Raw genomic sequence first — 24,102 nt, forward strand, 5'->3', positions numbered from 1 at the left:
GATTTGCACGCGGAAACTGTAGAGCGAGGTCGTCAGTTGTCACCAACTGCATTTTCATATATTATTTCTAATCTAACATCTGCCCGCGACTTTCCTGCTTGAAATTAGATTTAATACTTTATTGGCATTTTTTTAGTCTCACACGAATCCTTACATTGTTCAACGTAATGGCTTTCTCATACCATGTCAAAACCGACCTTACTCAAATAATTGAATGTAAGCTTTTTGTTGTAAATTGAAGAATACTTTTCAATATTTTTGTGGTAGTAATAATAACATTTAGCCCTCTAGGAGTGATGACATCTGTCTGGCAAGTATCAAGAACAGGTATATAGGACACTCGAGAGTTAATATTTAATATACAGAAAAAAAGACATAGATACTCGTTATGTTAATAAGCTAAGACTAAAAGACTAATGGTTAACATTTATATGACATTAAATTAGAATGGTTTTGAGTTACAAACAATAGTAAAGAATTTAAAACATTTATACCGTGTGGACGTTGAAATAATCTCACGAGACGTTGGTAAATTACCCTTCTAGATTACAAGCATTAGTCCGGTATCATTCTTTAAATATTTATGACAAATTATATTTAGTTAAATTACAAATTTTTAACTTTAAACTAAGATCCCGGGTACAGTAGCCTTTATTGCTCCTGTAGAGAAGAAAATCTTAAACATGTATTAATAGCTGACTCTACTGAATGAAAATACAACTTTTAATATTCCGTTATCCCTAACAATTAAAAAAATCTTTTCTTATCGCACAACTAATATTTTTAAGGAATAATACGCTAAAATTCTGAATTTTGAGTAAGATATTTTTTGCTGTAATTGGGTATGCGGTCAGTAAGACACTTACATTTTCTAAGTATAGGTAATCTCGAAGATAAGATGTATCTAAATGACGTATAACACGTATCAACCGCGTATATAATTAAAATCTCTAGATTATAACAAATTTTATCAACAACAATATTTTCTTACAATATATGTATAATGGCATAAGAATTGGTCATTCCATAGTTGTAGACATGTTTCGGTTACCAAAAACCTAGGACGATAGCAAAAGAGCGGATAATTAAAAACTAAGAAGTTGTAAGTTCCTTTCTTAAGCTCGTCACCAAATTGTAAAGTTCCTTCAGATAAGAGCATAAATAAAAAGGTTTTATTGGATTTATAACGTTTTAATGCGTACCTAAAACCTTCGTTGGAAGATTGCGGATTGCGAAAAACTTTCTTAGTTTCCTACCATCCGCTTGGTAGCAATCGTCCCAGGTTATCATAAAAAATTATGTTTTTCTAGTGTCCTACGACACGTAGATATAACTTTCAGCGAGATATCACAAATACGCCATAGGTTGCAAATATTAGGTTAGTAGGATAGCTATAGCTATACGGACGAGGGGTGGAAACTTTTTTTTTTATCTCAGCTTGTGGTAAGTGATGATACAGTCTAAGACGAAAGCGGACTAACCTGTTACAGAGTATGGTAGTCATTGCCCTAATTGGTTTCTACGCAACATCGCACCGAAACAATAAATCGCTTAGCGGCACGTCTTTGTCGGTAGGGTAGTAACTAGTCACGGCCAAAGCCCCCCACCAGACAAAAACTACCTGTCAAATTAGGTCATGTTCTAAACAACATACTTAAAGACGATCTGTTGGTCCTAACTGGTGATATGTGCGTATGCCTGTTACGCTGAAGGCCGTGTTATCGCCGTGAGCTGATAATATAAGCCAATTGTTATCGGGAGAGACTGCGAATGACTTCCGCGTCCATTCAGGGCCGAGCGTTGATAAAAATTAACACGGCAAATCAACTCGCTTCCACGAAATAGCTCACTAACAGCCTATTTCAAAGAATCCCTTACGAAAAAAGCACCTTATAATTTTACTTACGTAATTATAAGGTTTGATATAACTTCTGTCATTAGTAGGTATGTATGCCTTTCTAGGTCCTTTATAATCAATTTTCATGTTTAACATAATAAATAAATAATAAATATACTACGACAATACACACATAGCTTTTGTAATGGGTACTAAGGTGACTGATAAATATGTTTATGAATAATATACATAAATACTTAGAATATACATATTAACACCCAGATACTGAAAAACGTTCATACTCATCACACAAATATTTTCCAGTAGTGGGAATCGAACCCACAGCCTTTGACTCAGAAAGCAGGGTCGCAGTAAACTGCGCCAATCGGCCGTCAAATAATGTAATATTGAAGTTCGTAGGTAAAAATATACCGACTTACTAATCGGCTTGGTGTAGTGTATTTACTTGACAGATGGTGATGACTTCATCATCATCATCATCATCATCATCATTATTAACACATTACCCAATACAGGACGCTCTTAGAATGAAAACAGCTTAGGCTAGTGCCAACCACGCTGGCAAATTACAACATTAGGAGAACTCTCAGGCATGCAGGTTTCAAGCAAGTAATACTTAATTGCTTAATGTCAGAACGGTAATCAGATATAGTTTTATTATATCAGATATAGTTATATTATAGTTCTATATAACTATTATCAAAAAGACATTAATTCATTTGTACGCAAATCCTCAACTCGGCTGACAGCTCTCAAATGGGTAAGTGGGAATTGCTTGTGGAGCTGTCACTCCAGTTTTGTTTTCGGATCAGCGGAAAAACGATGGCATGGCAATACTTTCTAGACCTATCATTATTAATTAATTTACTACCGTTCAACATAATTTACGACATCTCTTATATCAAAATATATTTCGTTATAGTGAGCGTGAAACAAATGTGGGCAATGAAATGATTTATTCATAACGGATAAAGACGTGTTCTATCTACAATATATCTTAGTTCTTGATAAACAAATGATAAGACATTGCGACGGCCGTGGAAGGCAAGGACGCCTGGCTGTCGCTAGCAAACCTCACGTGAGCGAAGATGCTGTACGCACGCTGGGTACTCGTGACTAACAAACATAAAACATGTACAGCAATCCAAATAGCTTAGTAATATTTCAATACTAAGACCAAGATTTCATTTGAAAATCAGAATTAGTTTTCAAATAATAAGCCCACATTTACTAGACACAAAGCCAGCAAAATTCTGCGTAAAGATGACTTGAAAGATTTCAGGTGTGAAAAGATCTGATTATCTTTACATTGTAGCCGTTAAGTAGTTACATGTACATATTATTGCATTTATTGTTTGATTATAATTTTTTTTTTTTATTTTGACTAATGTCACTAAGAATTTTAAATCTAAATGCTTAAGTTGGCAAAAGTATTTACAATAGTTGGCGAAACTTTATGATCTACCCCAATGCTATAATTATTATCTGCTAATGCTTTGCCTACTTCAAGGTCAAGATTACAAAAAAAAATCTAGATAACTGTAGCTATTGTTCCAATGTTTGAGTTACAGTCGATCGGACACTCCAATCTTGACGCGCGTCTAATCTGTAACGATAGTTTTGACCAGAAACGATTTCGTCACCCAAAAACTCCGTTACAATCGGTTTGCGCAAAAAAAAATGTGTTTTTGTCTCTGAGAAGCTTAGTTTCAAGGTTCATACAATATTGCGTAGTGTTGCTAGCGTATTTCAACACAAACGAATAGAGTCGCGGCCTTCGCGGTCTATATTTAAAACGCGGAAGACATTGCGGTACTAGAAGTGCACAGATCATTCCCCGCTCCGCAAACAGTTAGGAGTGTAAATGGCAAGCGCGGAACTGGTCGTGCGGCCGCGACGCGCACTGCCGCGGACTCGCACCTATGGAACGCCCTCCACGTTTTGCCTGCATGAGCAGCCGCTGCCTGATTAGAATTTTTTTTAGATTACCACATTTTTTATTACGCTTTGACCTCCATTGATAGTGTGAAGCGCCGTATTGTAACTGGCTATGCCACTTGTACGCATATTAAACTCGGCGGACCATTAATTTCTGGGCGTAATTTTTTTTGCGGTAGGTTGGTACATTGGTTATTGGACAATAACTACTTCCTTAAAGTATTGTGCGTGTAGTATTACGCATTGTTTTATATTTTTTAATGATGAGCAGTAATAGAGTTGTTTGCATCAATTACATCCTCCTGTTAAACAGCTACGGATGACTGGCAAGATCTTTGCCGTTTTCCTGCTTCGTTTCCGTAGGCTACCATGTCTTAGAAATACCACTGATGTATATAGGTACACGAAATCTGACCTGTGAGAGATTATAAGACCGTTTTTTCTGCTGATCTTCAAACGCCTGAAGAAATCTACATAAATTGTAATATCGAATCACCTGAATAACAACAGCTTACAAAAAGAACATATCGCATCGAAATTCGCACATTCGTTTGTGATACTAAAGAGAGACAGAGATAGATACACACTTTGAACTTATAGCACTCTTTTGCGACGGGGATTACAAATACTAACATTGGCTTTCGCTTATACTTTATATGTTTTTTAACAATTTTCAGGGCATACAAGGAACATGTTCTGCAACGTGCTGCCCTGTGTCCCTTAACCTGAGGCATCGGTTTGCCTCATGTGCTTGTATTTACACCGGTACCCACTGTATTGTTCAGTTGTCCTGCCAGCCCTTTAGACCGGAACACAGCATTGCAATAATGCTGCTTAGCGGCAGAAATGTCTTAGAAGCTACATAGATACTTTATTATGGCGAGATTTGAACAATACCAAAATGCACAGATAATAAATAGGTTTTAGAAACGAAACTTCAAAATATTAAACGGAGGAAAGAAGTTAATTTATTTTTACACACGCATACGTACGTTTACTATATCAACCTCGCTGTTGCTCGCAGTGTTCATTTTGAACGTCTTTAGGTCAGATGGTCAGAAGTTGAAATCATCTTTAAAAAGACTCTTTTTAGGTTTTTCGATGAGAAAATTTGGAGCTGTACACAAAAAGCAAATTCTAATTGTATTTTCATCAGTATTCATTAGTTCAATTGACTTCCCACAGCAGGAATCAGGCTCAGGACATAATATAGCAGCATCAGGCACCTTAAACGCGGATTTGCGGGCTAACTGAGTGTATATGAAGTTGAAATTATAACCCAATAAAACAGGACGCGAATAGCGAACGACACAATATCAAAGTAGGTCGCCTTTGTAGGACGCACGCACTTGATGCGCCTCTGCATATAAAAACTGGAACAATAACAATCAATAAGTTTATCTACTGAGTTACGTTACGTTAATAAAAGGAATGTCCTTTTAGAGTCTCTTTTTTTAAATCTCCGTTCCAAAGAGGTAGAGTGAAAGAAAGTGTTGTACATCGTTCGTATGTACATCTTCTGGCCCAATCATCAGATCAGTCTCATGCCATAATAATGTTAAATCGTCATCCAAATTACATTTGACAAAAATTTACAGTAATTAATTAACTTGGGAACAGGACAGACAAATTCCTGGTTAGATAAAACTAAATAAAATAATTCTTAATGTCAAGACTTAATTCTGTCTCATTTTTGCAAGACAATTTCATTACTGAAAAAAAAAAGACAATGTATTTCCGGCCGTACCCGGGATACGAACCCAGGACCTCGGAATCCGTAGTCAATCGTGCTATTCACGCGACCAGCGAAGCATTTGCAGCAAATGTGCAATAAAATTAATAATGACTTACATCAAAGTGTAATTATGATGTCATTACTAAGAGGCGTTGCACCATGAAATCTGTACTTAGCGACAGAAATCGACTTGTTCGATAATTATTGATCGAATGAGTAACTGGAACGGCAGCTGTAATAGCTTATTCTAGTACTGTGGGATCGTGTTGTGCAATAGCGAAAATAGGTTACATCCATACGAGCGACCTAGATACGGCGATTGCATTAGCCTAACCAAGTCCTTTGTGTTGGAGCGACGCGCAGTGATAGGCATAGGTACCTAACAACCAACCTACTATTTAAATAATGCAACCTACTTGATTATGCAATTTACATATTCAAATAAACGTGGGCTTTACTATTGTACGTGATAACAGGTAAAGATTTTTTTTAGCTGTTTTCCAGACAGGCACATATAACAATATTTTTCTTTAGTTAGATTGAAGGTTAACTAGAGGTAGATATTTGTATTTTTCATCCAGAAAAACTGTTATTATTAGTGAAATATTACGAAAAAAAGGAACTTTCATTCTAGTTTATGGCTTCAGTCGAAAAATAGTGTCATCATCACAGTACGCGCGAAGTTCAGTTTTGTTGTCGTTCTGTCTCGCTCTGCAGGTCATCGCCCGACACACCACACGACTCCCTCGTTCTAATAACCCTGTGCATATCGGTAGGTTTTCGTTTTCGTGGTAAACGATCCTTCGATGTGCATATTCCTCCAAGCGTAGGGTTTGATATAAATTTTAAGCACATGGCGTGATGTGTGTGGGCGTTAAGTTCACACACCCCGTACCGATGACCTTGACGCGGTCAAAACCCCGTCCTAGCAGGCAATGACCAGAGTACAATAAAAAGAGAATCTCGTTTCGGCTATATTGATTTCGTCGACATTGATCGCACAAGGCAATTATTAATAGTGGTTTGCACAATTATTAATAAGAGCAGAGGAAGTGTTTAGCTTGCGTGCGTCACGACATTGGGTGTAATTAAATAATTAATAGGTACTCATTGTTGCCGTTGATAATAATCCTTTAGCGACATTATAACGTGACCTTAATACATATCAACGTAGGTACTATACGTCAGACCTATAAACCCCTATCAAGAAAAACTGGCATCTATTTACAGTCAAAATATTTTAAAAGAATGTGAGTAATGAATGACTTATAAAGTAAGCGGTAGTAAAAGCAACATTGTTGTTTTGTAGCTACGTATTAACATACAAAGGATCTTCGTAATGAACTGACTTTTCGCTAAGGATTGCATGGCCAGCTGTAACAAAGCGTAGATACTCGTAGATTGGCAGCTCTATTTTTCTTAACATAAACGCACGTCTCGAGGAACAGTCGGCACTCTGCGGATAGGTGGAGCCAATGCCTTTTTTTTAACCGCCATCTACGGGGCATTGACACCGGCGCCGGGGCACTGCCCGTTCTTGACAGTTCAAATGTTTACACTTTACATCTCGAAGGATCACTCGCTACTCACTTCAACTGATTCCGAATCGAGAATTTACTTTGCGCCTACGGCTACGGTGAAGCAGAAGAATTACGGGTTACGGTTACCATGACATCATTTGAACTTTACTTTTCTCTAGTCAATTAAGATGCCTTTTGTGTCGAAGGAGATAACAGTCCATTGCTACGTATTTAACGACACGGTATTTTCTATTTATAAATATTGATACTTTGTATTATAGTCTTATTCCAATTTTAAACATTATTGTCCATTTTCGTAGTAGCGTGAAAGAATAGACGCGATTATATTTTCAATATTAAATAGTAGATTTTTTACCCCGACATATACTGAGTTCATTGAAGCTGTTGTAGCCTACTACAACAGCCTGCCCTTGTTGGGTTCCACGCCACGACTTTTAAATAAGTTTGGGATAGTGGATAGGTATTTCGACTAAATCCTAGCTATTTTATTATATTATCTAACTGCGAAGGTCTCTTATGAACTTAGTAGTTTTCGCGTATTGCGAATTGTTTTATTTATAATGATTAACTACTTACTAAAGATTACAGAATTCACGTTTGAAAGTTATTTGTGGTGACAGCAAAATCGTCGTAAGTAATGCGCGATACCTACCAGTTGTTGGTCAATGTATCGCGATGAAATTGATAACGTATGATAATGAAGTTATTAATTGTATTCAAAAATTATATTGAGTGACTACCTACGTAGGTACTGCTACCTATACGCAGCGGCGAATATTACCGGGGGAACAATGCCTCGGCGGGTTCATCAGACGCGATAATGAGTGGTCCTACGGGTTCAACAAACCTTCCATTTTACAAGTCAAATAAAGTTTATGCGACAACAGATCTGTAACATCGGATTCCACGAATACAACGCCACTAATAAATTGCGTAGTTTTATGGCTTGAAGAGCGGCCAAATATCGTCGCGAGAGTTGCAAATTTGTTGATAATTTCGCATTGTACGACCAGATAAAAAGTATTTAAAGTTTACCAGTGGTCTCATTTGAAAAGGAAGGCAGGTACCTACCTAATTGCGGATCGGTATCGCGGGGATGTTGGAAGCAGTTCTGCGTGCGTCGGTTCAAGAAAAAGTGAAATTGTAACAAGTCAGAACCAGTCGAGGTCGGTGACCAGCGAGGCGTCTCTACAGCGATTGGCGGCTGCCCCGCTAGGCTGATTCATCATTACAGAGTCCTCACCACCTCACCATACCAATCGCCGGAGTCTCTGACTCATATTGCAGTCTTTTGTCACGATGTTCAAGCAACCATAGATACCATAACTGACGTTTGCCCATCGTAGCAATTCGATTTTTTTTATATCCTACAATTGTTTTGTCTATATATTGTACGATTAGCCTCGATGATAACGTTCGGTTTCTATTAAACAAGGATGATAATATAGATACTTAGCTCTCTTAACCAATAATAACAATTACTTCTTACTAAACAGTTTAGCCCTATAGGTACATTGTATATATCATTGTATTTCATATATCCATTTAATCAATCTTCTTATAAGCACTTATCCTTACGAGTCGAATTCAAATTGGTCGAATCATCATCTATGTGGCATAATGTTAGTTAACTGTCGGTATAGGAACAATATCTAGCAATTAATACAACTGTCATTACAAACGTCTAGTGAACAAAGAAATAAAACACAATTTATTGCCACACTGGAATTGTTTTTATAAATACTGGTAAACAAACAGCATCGTGCTATTACAAACAAGAAGCATAGATAATAGATTTCTTTGCATATCTTAGACTTATACATCCACAATACCTACAGTGACACGACAAATGCAAATTGATTTGAAACGTATAAAAAAAACCTCAAATAAAAAATACTGTACAAAAAAATAAACCCACCCACTCTTATTATTTGGAATATTTAAATGCTTTTATTGGATTTTAGTCATCTGAGTTTCGTGTGGGATAAGAATGAAATAGAAATATAACCAAAGAAAGCAATGCACATCGAATGCTCCTTGCACCCCGTGACTAGGGGGCTCCGAGCGCGGCAGGTCAGTGAACCGGGCCTCTACGTAGAGCTACCCTACCCCATAACACGATGTTGACATAACTTTCGTAACTACCTAGGCATTTGATAAAGTATTACAATCAAAATAATATTATGCTCCTATTAATTTCATTAAGATTTTCACAATCTCTAAATGTTGGACAGCAAATGTTTCCAATATTAAAGCTCACCTCTTGTAAATATATAAATTTATATGTACATACACCTATCGTATCTTAAAAAACTTTTTTTGTCCATATTACATGTCACGTTAGATATATATTTACACGATGTTAACCAAAAGTATGTGGATCCACTTGAAGCACTTCCTAATGAAATCACTGACTTACGAGAAAATATTTAACAGCAGCACCAACTTATTTACCTATTACCAATTAAATGGTTCTTCGAGATTTTGATATTTAAAATATATCTACCTAACTGTAATAAACAGCTTCAAAAAAGTTGATAAAAATTTTCAAGTTATATTATTAGTATTAGATGAAACTTAACTGTTAGTTACATTTCCCGCTAGAGTTAATACTTACGGGTGTTTCAACTTTAATAAGCATAGATAGCATAGATATCTACCTGCATGGAAGTAAAAAATAAAAGAACATATTCATAGTGTCCTACAGGTGCTGCGGATGCATCGAACTCCGGACCAAATCATCCCCTCTCGTCCCCGCGGGGAGTGAACCCTCGGCTCACGTTTTTCTACCTATGCTGACGGTAGAAGGTACAATAACAACAATACATATAACTAAGTATAGCGTCGTAGCATAGCAAGAACACGGCGCGTTCGTTTGCCTCATCTAGTTCTGAGAAATAAACCTATGAAGAGAGTTAGGTAGGAAATTGAATCTACTTCTTTTATCAAACAATTATTTTTATGCCAAACCATAGAAATTATAGTTCCCTGATAAATGAATCACGTTCGTTATTCTATTTTTGATATAATATCTACATAACTAAGGTTTTATAGTTGGTCAGATTTCATTGTTTACTTTTGATAGTAAGTACGTACCCGCTCTTTATCCAGACATTTGTTTATTACGGAAACGTCTCTATTGGTTTTTATTTTTTCAAACAAATCTAGGCATAAATGAATTTGTTTGTAAACTTATAGGTTCGGTTGGTGGACAAAGCTTGTTTTGAAAATGCAAGACGCGTGGTGCCACGTGACACATGATTAAACTTGCGCTACCTTCCTATTATTATGATACAGCCTTTTTTTGTTATATCCCTCAATGCGAGTTGTTACTGCATCATTGCTAGCCATATTACTGTGGACCATGAATCATTTTTTAACAAAAAGGAAAAAAGGAAGTAAAAATAAGTGCCATCCTTTTCACTATGCTCTTTGTAGAAAAGGACAGCACTCTTTTACCTATTCAACTACCACTACAATATTATTGATTTAATATTATGTCACTTTTGTAAATTCACTGTACGAAATCAGCACATAGAATTATACTTTCATCTTTAAGAATAGACTCTTTGTTATACTTTAACTTTGTACTTTTTTTAACTTCACAAAAGACCGCAAGAAGGTTCCACACGCTATAGACAATCCAACGCTTCTGAAATAATGGCATCTTCCTCGTTTCCCGTACAGATAGAGCAGGATGCCATCAAAACAACTTCTAGCTGTGTTGCATTAAAGTAAATAAGGAGAAGGTCACTTGGACGAAACAGACTTATATGCATCAACGTGCTGAAGAGAGATGCAATGAAAACAAATCAATAAGTCATCTCGTTTCGCCCAAGAAAGTGACGGCGCAATAACAAACCGGCATTAAATGCCGGATGGCGTTACATACGCGCTTAAACCAAATATAAACCTTGATACCAAGCATATATAATTTAATTTACAATAACCTCGAGCTGTTTATCTATACTAGAACTCAATAATTACGTCGATATAAGATCCCGTTGTACTTTTTATCTCGGCCATAGAAACGCGTAGAATTAATTCAAAATGAATAAATAGAAAGGATTTGAAACTATTCAAGATAACCAAATATCTAACCGTCATAAAGTTGATCGCAATTCATAATTTCCTATTTAGAAACTTATTTTAAATTGAGTTGTACCAATAAATAATAATTATGGCTTAAAACGGCTGAAAACCCAAGCCGTTAAGCCAGTTTATTAAAAAAAGAATAAACAGTAAGCTAATTACTTAGCTAGATAGGTTTACTTTGCATACATTTTATACGTAGGTTAGATAGCATAGTAGAATGTTAAAAAAAATGCACGTGTAAGTATGTCGTATTCAAGTTATATCTAGGTATAAAGAGAATCCGTTGCCAACCACCCCGTGGCCACGACCTTTTGACGTTTCAGCCCCCACCGAGGCGACACGTGCCTAGCCTATTCCGCATCGTCGTGCTTAGCAACACTGCAATGTAGGCACCGATCTCATGTACATTTCAGCAACTCAACCCTTTTTTCTTCTTTTTTAGGTTTACTAGCGGTTATATTGGCTCTATCAATCTATTTAATTCACAAAAAACCCTTAAATGAATGATTGAATGAATACACCTCATAAAAATACAGGAAAAATTATAAAAAAAAACTAGTTTACACGATGTATAATTTCTGTTTATGTAAATTTTTATTGAAATGAAATTAAGATATTTAATTTCTTTCTAAATACTGTGCACTATTTAGGTATCTAGGCTTCACAATATTTAAGTTTTCAGATGTTGTAATTACATATCTGAATAAAAAGACCTTTCAAGATTGTTTGTTTTATAAACGGGCACAATAGGTATATTATATGAAATATCGTAGTAAGAACTCCATCTCTATTGTTTTGCTATGTTTAATTTACCGAATCGCGATAATAAAGCGATCGAATAAAAATTCACAAAGCGATATAAAAAAAAACATTTAAAAGGTACCGCAAGCGCTGTATGACCCAAATAAGTAGGTAGTTTTAAAATGAAAAATAATTATATTAACAAGCTTGAAAAAAGTTTATTATACGAACAAAGCAGGAACCTTGGAATTATTATACATGCAACATAAACTCTCCACACATTGGCTACTCTTCAGTAGCTTAAGCCACCTAGAAGATGCTACGATTAGGAAACTCGCTCTCTACAAAAACGAGACCGTAGCGTTTAAAAAGTAGGTCAAGCTGCTGAAAAAAGCCAATGTGCGGTCAGCCTTAAGTTGCCTCGTGTTTGCTCCTCGGCTAACTGCCACGAGCGGAACGTCACTAGCCAACATAGTTATAGCTTCTGTACTATATCCAACTGCAGCACTAAACTGCACAGTGCACACATTCAAACAACTCGGCACGTGTAAGCTGTAGCCACGCCACACTACGGACCTAGCCAGGGACGGCCATTATGAGATAAAAGTATTTATAAGTGCATGACTGCAAGTTGCAGAAGTAGACTAGAGACGTTTTCAAATGTTCCGACGGAGTTAATTCTATCCAGGGGTTATATAATCTCAAGTATCTAATAAATACAATTTTCTATTATGCATGTATATTTTGGCAATAACGCCGTTTAAATTCTTATTTTTATAGTTTTCTTTTTTTTGAAAAAGTCTAGATTTCTAGATACTAGTAGATTAGCTAACGACGAAAATATTTAGGTTTTTGGAGTACACTACATAGGATTCGAAAGTTTTAGTTTTAACATATTATCTAAATGTGCTTATTCAACTATTTGTGGTCACGGGTGTTGTCAGATAGATGTGACCTGTTGTTTGCTTATTTCCGGATGGGATGGACTACAAATGGGCATACAAAAGTTCTTTCACCATAACAAAAAAATATTAAAATTAATAGTATCTTATCCTGAAATACGTAAAAAACACATAGAAAACTTTAAAGTTGAAATACCTTCCTACCTAGTAACGTTTAATAAACTCACTTGGTGGAACCCAGTTTGCGTTAGCTGTAATATCGAGGGCCCAAACTAGGTCAGTGGTGCAGTGAGGGACGGGCCCTCGACACTCCCACCCTCCCTGTTGCGAGGGGAAGGCGAACCATTCACATAAAGTATTAGGCTGTATTTATTTACTAGATCTTCCCGCGGCTTCGCCTGTGCGTGCTTTTTGCGTGTACTGTCCATTATTCCCTACTTGCGGTGGTAGTGCAGTGGCCAAGACTTCGGCTTCGTTTTCGAAGTGACGAGTTTGAATCCCAGCACGCACCTTTTAAATTTTTCAAGCTATGTGAGTTATATGTAATTTAAATATCACTTGCTTCAACGGTAACGGAAAACATCGTGGGGAAACCTGCATGCCAGCAATATGCAGCCAGCATTTGAAAAAGCCAATACACTTTATAAGAACTCGCTTGACATATATTCCGTTGCTGCGTGAAATAAGGACATAAACTCTTCTGCATTTCTAACAGATATTGGACAAACGATTGAAATGCGTACAGATAATAAGAATCTCTAGGCAGTAGAAGAACCCCTCGTTTACCAAAGCTCGATGTAAGCAACATTGTTTTTCACTTTGTCTTTCTGGTGCTACTTGATGTTTTAATGATTTAGTGTCGGCTGAAGGTCTTACATGAACCTTTCAGAAAAGGTAAACTGCATTTCGTTTGACATTTACATTTGCAAGGCTTGGGTAATAACGATGTTTAACAAATATAAACCAGAAATATACATACAAATATGGCCTCAGATGTCCAATTTAATATTGCCGTATTTACAACCTATAAATACTTATGCAACTTGAAGTGTAAGCATGCACCTACTTGTGACTACTATTAACTTCTATGACTCTTTAAAAATAAATAAATAAATATACTACGAAAATACACTTCGTCATCTAGCGCCAAAGTAACCGTAGCTTGTGTTATGGGTACCAAAATTACTGATGAAGATTTTTATGAATAATAAACATAAATATATATAATATACACATGAACACCCAGCCACTGAAAAACATTCATGTTCTTCACACAAACATTTTTCAGTTGTGGGAATCAAACCCAAATTTTCAATAGAAGCAAATAAGGTAAACCGACATACAGATTTTCGATTTACAGTTATGAGTTAAAACTGATGCATAATAACATTACTAAGAGCTTGTTTAAACAATCCCTGAAGTTCCTCTGGAAACTTTTATAGTAGGTACTAATGTAAACAAGGCAAATTTTACCAACATCAAAAACTAAGAAAATATTATGGAAACAACAGACATGGAAGTTAAATAAAAGCATGTAACAAAAGCGTACATATGTAAATACATCTTTTTTTTCAGCAATATAAGCTATTAGAGTGGTATGCCCGTAGGTATGTGTGTCCTGAATTCTGTGCCCGTAGGCCATGTCCAAGGGTAGAGCAAAAATGCTACCTAATGTTTCTAGCTTTTATCCATTTTAATCCTTTTTTGTTATGAAAGAGGACATAGCTATAAGCGTAGTGTAATTATTATACGTGTACCCTATATAATGAACAATGTCAGCGGGCATGTACCTACCTACATATTTCTACTCGCTACCATGATTCACGACTTGTAGTCATTGTGACTGTTGCCACGGGCTGCCATCTATATGACTCGTGATTGATTTTAAATTGTTACAGCAAGAGTTCAATCTGTCCTTAATGTTTATGTTAGGTAAATCCGTGTTGTTATCTTAGTGCTTTTCGTAGTATTGGAATTTGATTTTAGAATTGGAATTTTATTTAAAAATCCTTTGCTTGAAACGTTTTTCTGGTAGTAATTAGTGTTGACTACATTTTGCCTTTTTAGGGACACACTGTTCTATCCCACAGTTTAGATTAATTCTCTTACGAAACGTCTTTAAGCACGTCTCTAGTGCTTTAATTTTTTTGACAGTTAGCAACTGTCCTTTAATCCCGCGTTTGCGACAACAATCGCCTCACTATCGCTTATTAACTCAAAGAAAATTGTGATTTAATAATATCAGTTATGGTTGATATGTTAGGCTGCGACCAATTAGTGGCAACTCGCGAATTACATAATCCCGCTGGCCATCAAATTTTCAGTGAAACGGAGACAAAGGAGTAGAGCAACCTTCATACACCACCCTTGGCCGTGGTGCTGTGACCTAGATAGAAGCCCCCCCCTCCGCTCCCCTGACCTGACCCAGTTCTAAATGCACTTGATATAGCTTCAGTCCCCGGAGCGCGGTAGCATCGGTGCCACTCCGCCCGCGCACCCCAATCCCGTGTCCCTGACGAGACTCGTGCAACCTAGATATCTTTAGAATGAACCGTACTACATCTATAAATCTATTTACGATGCAACAAACCAAAATTAGATTCAAAAAATCTTTATTGCATAACGCTCATTACCTCATACAATAGAAGCAAGCGTTGCTTCTCGAAAGTCCTATGATATTCAGTGAACATTTGCTACATTCTGCGACAGTCCGTCAAATAATGTGTGGTGTCATCTCAAATTTTAAAAAAGCCTAAGGCATACAGAATAACATTTGTATTAGAAAATTGTAGATTACACGTAGCCATTTTATCAAGTGTACCCACCTTACTAAAATGGCTGCAATGTAAAATCGATACATACCTTGAATCAGATACGGCGTAATAAATCCCGTAACCATTTTTAATAGGCAGGATGTAAAGTTTTACAAAATGTGAAAATAACTGCCTACACTGACTGCATGTTTCAATGTTACCAAATTCGCCTATTAATTTAAAAAAAGAAGCTTTCGCGATGCAACCAGATTAATTAGATCGCTCATAGCAATGTGGCATTGAGCGGAAGGTCGCTTAAGAATTTGGCCGAGCGTGCCGGTCTCCTCGCGCTCTCACCTCGTGCCGCTATCAATAAATAAAATCATTCTAGTTATTGCATCCCATTATATGTTCTTCGAGCCATAGCGCGCAATACTTTTAGCAACGGCAATCAGTGAAGTTGCTTTTCCGAAGCTAAATAATGAACGCTACAATCCGCACTCATACAAACTCCACCGTTAACGAATGTGGTTATCATCATCACTTGTCTTAATTGAGATATAATAAATGTATGAACGCTTCATAAGTGCCTGACATAGGCCTAAATAAATAAAAATTTCTGAACTTCAATTTATAATCGCTGGAAAGAGCAAATGCAGCAAATAGCCTAAACGCGATGGGATATCGTAGCAATTATTGTAAAATATATGAGTTTTTGGCAATAAAACAACATAAAGAGCTGCAGCATCGATGCAAAGTCGCTGATAACTGAGGCTAAAAGTATTGTGTGTGCTCTAGCTTATTACTTGCCTCCAGTTGCAGAAAATACCTATGTACACTCGGTGGTTGACTGTTTGTTTCCGCTTCGTAATAGGTAGTAACATAGCTGCAGCCCGTAGGTGACATTGCCTGTAATGTCAACGTATATTTATTCAATGCCAATGTCTAATGGAAGGTTAATGATTAAATGCGCGTTTATATCGGGCAGCATTCGCTGGCCACAATCATTGCGATTATAAAACGAATGAATAAAATTCTGTTAAATTTAAATGCCAACAAAATGTTAGTTATCTTGATATTTACTAATAGAAGCTTCATTGGATTTTTCAAGACATGCATCGGAGGACGTAGAGATGCCAAAAGCCAGGATATTTTTAGATATATCGATAATATGTTCGCATTATCTAGAAATCATCGAAATATCGGAAAGTTTGTCTAATACATACTAGCAATTTAACAAAGTCTTTGACCATTAGCTGTGTTGTAATTTCTTACCACTTGATACAGTTTACAATACCGGCTAAGGTCAGCAACAAAAACAGTGTTGCTGTTGAAAAACATTGTTTTGATCAAAACAAAAACTCAAAACTCTTAATACCTTTCTCGTAAGAGTGAGCAGGATTGTGCCCAGCATTATAAAGTTCGCCACAATTATCGATATTTTTGGTAGGTACATAAAAAAAAGATTAATCAGTATATCGATAATTTTTAAACACACTTAGTTGGACGTATGTGTTGTGGCGTCAAGCGTGAAGCGGGTGTGGCAACGAACAGCAATGCACACGAGGGAGTGAGGAGTTGCGACATCGGCAAGGCCGCGACCTAGAGTCGTTTCCGTACGATACTTCGCTCAATTTAACGTTGTGACTTCAACGATACTAAATCTTCTTGTGAAACATATCACAAATGAAATGGAACGACCTCGTTCTATATTAAACACGATAAGGAATGTCCTTTATTCGCTTAAAGGTATGGTATAACTGTTGACAGCCATTTCTCAAGGTTACTTTTGGACAAACTCGTTATTAGAAATCGATCACATTTCTCTATTATGTCTAATAAGTTTTGTTTAATAATCTATCTACTCGTATGTTACAGGATTATTGGACAAATCTTGAGTCCTTGCGCAATCTGGGATGCAAGGGAGCTGATTGTTTTATTAGATACTAAGAATGCTTACGTTTGTTACTAAAAAAGGAAGTACCCGAGTAAGGTAATTAAATTTATACCTAATTGCAAATGGCGCTAAACTGTTAAAGTTTTCAATGATGCGTTCCTTTCCAATCGTTGTTTCCCTATTATGTTAGGACATATATTTAATGTTATACCGAATAATATTGATTGTATTTTGTTACAGATCAACATTGTATTCGAATGCACATGGAGAGGCTGTGGTTATATCACCGGTTCGTGTTCTTCCATCGAGGCACACATCAGACAAACTCATTTAGGGTATGGATTACTTATTATTTCATTTATCTTATACTTATAGTATGGTCCATAAATATAAACAGCTACATATTAAAAAAAAAACACGATTGCTCAACACGGTATGTACAGTCACCAAATTGAATTTCTGCTTAGCTACAATGTCACTCTTAATCTTGTAAGAATTGTAACGTAGGTAACGTTACAATTCTTACAAACATACAAATCTATTCCGCCATTTAAATGTTTTGCTAGAATAAAGAAACTCATATTATATACCTTCATACATAAACTCTGAAAACATAACATTGCTTTTTTTATGCACAAATAGGGTAAAAATTATCAAAATCAGTGAAAATCAAATTAAAAGTTTGAAAGTTTTAATAAGTATTTTAAATTACCATTGCTTATAAGAGAAAAAATAGAGATAGGTATGGTTGTGTTTGTTACGTAATATTTCAGTACCCGCGATCTGTGTTGGCTGGTCTGAAGTATAAGACACGAGTAGCAACGCAAATATAGTTCCAAGAATTTCACAAGTAGTACACGCGCTAACTTTCAGAGTCCATTTTTGGCCAATGAAAAATTGAGCTTATACATACTACCGTTTTGTGAGACGAAGACAGCATATCGCATTCGAAAAACTTTAACGCTTTCATTTTTAGGGTTCTGTTACAAATTCCTTTACGTGGGAACCTTGTCGTGCTACTTTACCTGTCCATCACAGCCAATTATTGCATTAACTAAAGCTATCGAAAGAAAATCAGAATAGTTGTAAATTGTATAGGCATGATAGTGGCCTTAAATTAATTGAATAAAAAAAACTAAAACTTAATAAAAAAGAGGGGAAATTAATCGGAGGTTTATATCTTAAAGTGAAAAAATGCCGAATGGGATATCACCATAGACTTCAAATAAAGATACGAGTAAGTTTGGGAAAATTAAGAAGTAATGGATAATTATATTAAGTTATCGTATTAAATTATTTCTTTTTCTTCTAGAATACGGAACCCTTCCTTAGCCAGTTTTTTTATGATACAATTTTTATTTTCTTTTTTAAATCTTCATTCTGAAAGAACATAAAGAATAATCAATTTTTTATAAGTGTTAACATTCCCATTAGTGCATATGCGATATCGCAATAATATAACCTTGAACTTATATCTTCTTCGGGCCAAATATGGGCAGAGCCATTAAATGCACTGGCGGATGCCAACGAAAATCCACATGAAATCGATAATGCATGATATTATGCATTCCGCTTCCCCGCACGTAACCCGTGCAATTACATAACATGTGATGACATTGAAGTTCTTAAAATAAAAGGGCGCCAAACAGTTTAACGTTCGCGTATATCTGTCATTTTCGGAGCCATTTAAAATATTACTTGCTGTAACCGTGAAGGAAGACATCGTGCCTGAGAGTTCTCAAAGCGTGATGGACTATGGCCTAAAACCTTCTCATTCTGAGAGGAGACCCGTGTCCTGTAGTAGACCGGCAATGGGTTGATCATGAGGATGTAGTAGACGATGACGTATTCTACCACGCTGGCCAAGTGCGGATTGGTAGACTTCACACGCCCTTGAGATCGTTATGAGGAAACCTTTGGGCATGCAGGTTCCCTCACGATGGTTTCGTTCAGCATTTAAAGCAAGTGGTATTCAAATGCTTAAATTAAAAACGCACATAACTCTGAAAAGTTGGTGGTGCGTTGTAACGACTATCTGTGTGCAAAATTTCAGCCCGATCCGCCAAGTGGTTAGAGCTGTGCATTGGTAGATCAGTCAGTCAGTCAGTCAGTCACCTTTGCCATTTATTTATATCAATTAAGATTATTCTCTTTTCATCAACTCATCAATAGTCTGTAACAGTTCACTACTGGACTCATCACAAAGCATCTCAAAAGGAAGTATTTTCCCATAACCACGCTGAGCAAACTGGCGGTTTTCGTAGATGGAAGTAGTAGTACAGAGCCTCGTACAACACCCGCGGGAAGAGGATTGTGATATTTTCATTCAGATCTGCTTTGACCATCACTAGACGCCACAAATAAATTAAATTAAAATTAGTTTAGTTACAATGAATTATATATTACTTGTTTGAAAGTATGTGGCACTACAGTGAGCCGGAAGCGTGGCTTCGCCACAAGGCTGTCCACAACAGCTACTCTGTACACACCCTGCTCAAGCTCGTTACGCGCAAGGTCGCGTACGCTTCTTACATAATACTGCCCTGATACCGTTAGGCGCAAGCCACACCGAAACAACGTGGCACGGACATCATGCCTTTTTCATAAAAAATAGCGGTGACAATGGTTGAGTGTCCCTTTTGGAGGAAGTGTTCGGCCCTCGGCACGCACCTCTTACTTAACTAAAACATCACTTTGTTTAACGGTGAAGCACACATTGCGGCGAAATCTGCACGGCTGAGAGTTCTCTATATCTAATAAACCGAAGTCTCGAAAGTTTGAATAGGACTTTTTTGAAATATAAGAATTTGGAATAACATGCATAGTCGCAACTCGGACTTCAGACAACTCAAGAAAAATTTTCCGCAAAAGGGTAAATGTAGTTATCGTTGCGGGTAGTACATAACAAATGGGATTCAGTTGGGTAGGAACTTTTACTGTTATTGTAGAATCACCTAAAAAAGGCACTCACAGACGACCTGCACTGTGGACAATTTATGATATAGATACCATTACGATATAAACAACAATGCTTGGCTAAGTAATTTAGATTATAGTGCACCGCATGTGCACTAAGTATAAATAAATAAATAAATAATAAATAGATACATAATATATTCTTGACCCGGGCCTTACACAACAATTCGATGATTGGACCCATATTACATGTTTTAGTGATATATTTTGGGATGACCTTGCTAGCCATACGTCGTTCCGTGTGTTATATTACGAACAGCCATGGGTTTTATTTGCATAACAAACAGGCTCATGATTCGTATATTAATATCAGTATGTCCTTACTAGGCTAGGGTAGAACTGAACATATTAAAATATTTTATATTTAAAATATATTATGAAAATATATATTTTTTACAATTCTTTGCCCTTCCGGATGAATAGTTACCATTGTTATGGTACATGCCTCTACCTTCGTTACTGCTTGGAAAGCCAATGAGCAAGCTATGCCTATACTCCAAGCTACGTAATACCTACCTAACTGGACTTAAATTATCCGTTTTAGTAAGTTTGGTGGTACACCGGTATCGGTACGATGGGAACTAGCCAATGGGGTCAAAATCTTCCAGACCAGCAACCAGAAAATTTAAATTTTCAAATTGTCCCTGCCGACAATGGACTAACCCCTACCTTATAATAAATTGTCTTATTAATTTTAATGACCGTAAATTTATCTATTATTTTAGGCCAAAGAAAGAAGGCGAGAGTGATCATGAAGAGGAGTTTTACTACACGGAGCGTGAAGTGGCTGCAGCGGCGCCCGCACCTACCCTGTCCCACCGAGACATGTGTCGTCCACCGCACGAAGACCCCGACTACCAGCGACAGCTAGTCGGATCCTATAGGTACGTACGCGAATAACCTGTGAACCAAATAGCTTTATGATCGTGACAAAACTGGATTCGATTTCAGTATCATCAGTAGCAAAGTCCGCTAATAAATTGAAAATTCAAAAAATTTAAAATTTATTATTTTCAAGTAGGGATAAGAACTTTTGAGACGTCAAGTCAGTCTGTCTGTAGTGACTTTGCCACCGGTTCGGAAGGCAGATTCCACCGAGAAGAGCCGGCAAGAAACTCTGAGCCAGCAATCAGATTGCTCTTTTTCAACATCATTTTACAGTTTATAATCTTTTATATTTACTATCTTGTGATAGATGAGAGCTGAACTAAAGGCCTCTCCCGACGAGAGGGTTTGCTCATAATCATAATCATCAAATAATTAAAACAGCCAAAATACTCCCTAAGAGCTGCATAATTATGAAGCATTTATTATTTTATCCTAAAATTTTAATCCATAACAATAATCCTAATTCGATCTTTCAATAGATACTTTGACATTTCTTTCTATCTAGAAAATATTACTGAATCATGTAAAGCGGACAAGGGAGAGTTTTCAGACTAAGTTGGCACTTAATAATATTGTATGTTCAACAATTTAAAAAAATATGACTTTTAAAAAAGTGCTTCTATAAACTCGATAATTTGAAAAAATAAAGTTTTAATTTGATTTCATTTAAATACATAATATGAAAAATATCCACTCAAGGGTTTATCAATGGCATTTTATTTATTTCAGACAAGGGCTACTGTCAACTATGCAAAATGGATCAGCGCGGCCTATAAGCATTCCCGTTACGCATTCCTGGTCAACCTCTCATTCACCGGTATGTATTTATCGAAATTTCTAGAAAAGTCCTTACCTTAGAATTTTTAAAATAGCCATTTAAAATCTTAAATGGCTATTTTAAAAATTCAACCGAGCTGATTATTATCGGAAATTCTTAAATTGGTAGCGTAACCACAATGATACCAGATTATTTGTACCGTGCACTTGCAAGGTGTCGATTAAGTAGTAGTACAGCTGTTTCAGACAAAGCTCGTCTGGGGCAGTACTTTTGCAATGCTTATTTCTGCCGAGAAGCGGCATTTCTGTGTTCCGTTCGATGTTGCGGGTGTAATAACAGGAACAGGTTCATCACCTACGCCCGAGGTTGACGGACACAAGGCGGCACTTTATAGGCACGTGTTCCTTGCAAGCCTTCCGTAGTGTTGCTATGATTGCGATGGTTTTCCTCTTAACTCATCTTAACCATGCTTTGGGGTTATACAAGGGGCATTGGTAGCTTCTCTGGTGCTGCAGATGTTCAAGGGCGGCGGTAATCGCTGAACATCAAGTGTCCCGCTTGCTCGTTTACCCGCTATTTATATGTATATTTTTTAAATTAGCACGTTGAAAGCTAATATTAGGCATTTTTCGTATCTGTTTCAGAAGCACATAAAGTTTACGGGAGCAAACAGTTCCCCCGGCAGCCCCGGCCGGCGGCCTCGCTCGGACAACAAAAAGTGCCGCAAGGTGTACGGTATGGATCAACGTGATCTCTGGTGTACTCAATGCAAATGGAAGAAAGCGTGCACGCGTTTCGGCGACTAGCGAAGACGACGGTCGCTCGCTTCCACGCGTGCTCTGTTGAACTTTTAAGTGAACGGTTTCGCTACCGAAAGTGAAGCTTTCCTTTCTCGGACTCAAACCAGATATAAAAGTATTCCTCGGGTGAGGACAATTCCGTTTGCGGGACGTGATTAATTAGTATAAGACGAGAAAATATATTATGAATGAAGTTTTATTTACGGAGTAAATATATTATTATGAATAGTTTAAAGTTTAAAGGGAGACATATTTTTTTTTTCTCTGAATGTGGCTCGTATTTTGACTGCGAAATGGACATCGCCCACGTATTTTTGTAGCGCGGTAGATTTGCCTTTACTGTGACACGCATACAACGACTGCGTGTCGCCATCGGTCGGAGACTGTGAATAATAGTTTTAAGAGAACTAGATTTAAGGTTAGACTGACAATGCAATGTAAGGTGAAAACAATTGTTACATATCTTCTGTACGCAGTACGCACCCTCGTACAATTAACTTTAATCATTGACTTGTAAGATTTTCACTATTTTGTACCGATTCTTGTTAGCTATTAGATAAATATAGAGGTACCAATTGAGCAATAAATATACAAGGCCGTTTCAGAAGATTTTTAAAGGATGATTAAATAAGCTGTCTTAACTAGCAAGTAATAGTTTCTCTCTATCTTTAGCCATTTTGCAATTTTTTTATATTATAAAAAAAAATCATCTAAGTACCTTATTGTACTTATTATGTTTTGTAGATACCCTTTTATTAATCTAATAATTTATGAGTGCTTTATATATTTATATACCTAAGTAAGTATATTTCTTTTTTTTTGTTTGCTTTTGAACTCCCTCTAAAATATTACAAAAGTTTTTAAATCAGCAATAATTTGATTAAGAAATGGAGAAATCGTTGATGTTCGTAAATGTATCAGTATGAAGTCAGTGAATTCCGTCCACGTCTTCAAAAGTGCTTTATCGCGTAGCTACTACTATTAGTAGGCTTATTATAAAGCCGGGTTTATATATGTACCAATTGCCTGATCTAATCACCATATCCGTATCCGTATCGCAGACGCGTATAAATACGCATGGGTGATGATACGCAATCGCGATACACGGTCTCAATACGCGCTCCTATACGACGGTCTTTCCATGACGAGTCGGTTTTTGTCCAATATATATACCTATATATCTTAATGACCGGATATAAA

At 36.7% G+C, this 24,102-nt stretch overlaps 1 protein-coding gene across 1 annotated transcript in view; it reads left to right on the top strand.

Moving 5' to 3' along the window:
• LOC120637665 (zinc finger protein 704) overlaps positions 1-23,727 on the top strand; it is a 78,478-nt gene extending 54,751 nt beyond the window's left edge. Inside the window, exons 5-8 of the mRNA XM_039909595.1 lie at positions 17,701-17,795; positions 21,162-21,320; positions 22,054-22,141; positions 22,747-23,727. Coding sequence (XP_039765529.1) covers positions 17,701-17,795; positions 21,162-21,320; positions 22,054-22,141; positions 22,747-22,908 — 504 coding nt within the window. The 3' untranslated portion in view covers positions 22,909-23,727. The remainder of the gene's footprint in view (positions 1-17,700; positions 17,796-21,161; positions 21,321-22,053; positions 22,142-22,746) is intronic.
• The last annotated feature ends 375 nt before the right edge of the window (positions 23,728-24,102 follow it).

Source organism: Pararge aegeria, chromosome 4 (assembly GCF_905163445.1).
Source record: "Pararge aegeria chromosome 4, ilParAegt1.1, whole genome shotgun sequence".
Classification (NCBI taxonomy): Eukaryota; Metazoa; Arthropoda; class Insecta; order Lepidoptera; family Nymphalidae; genus Pararge; species Pararge aegeria.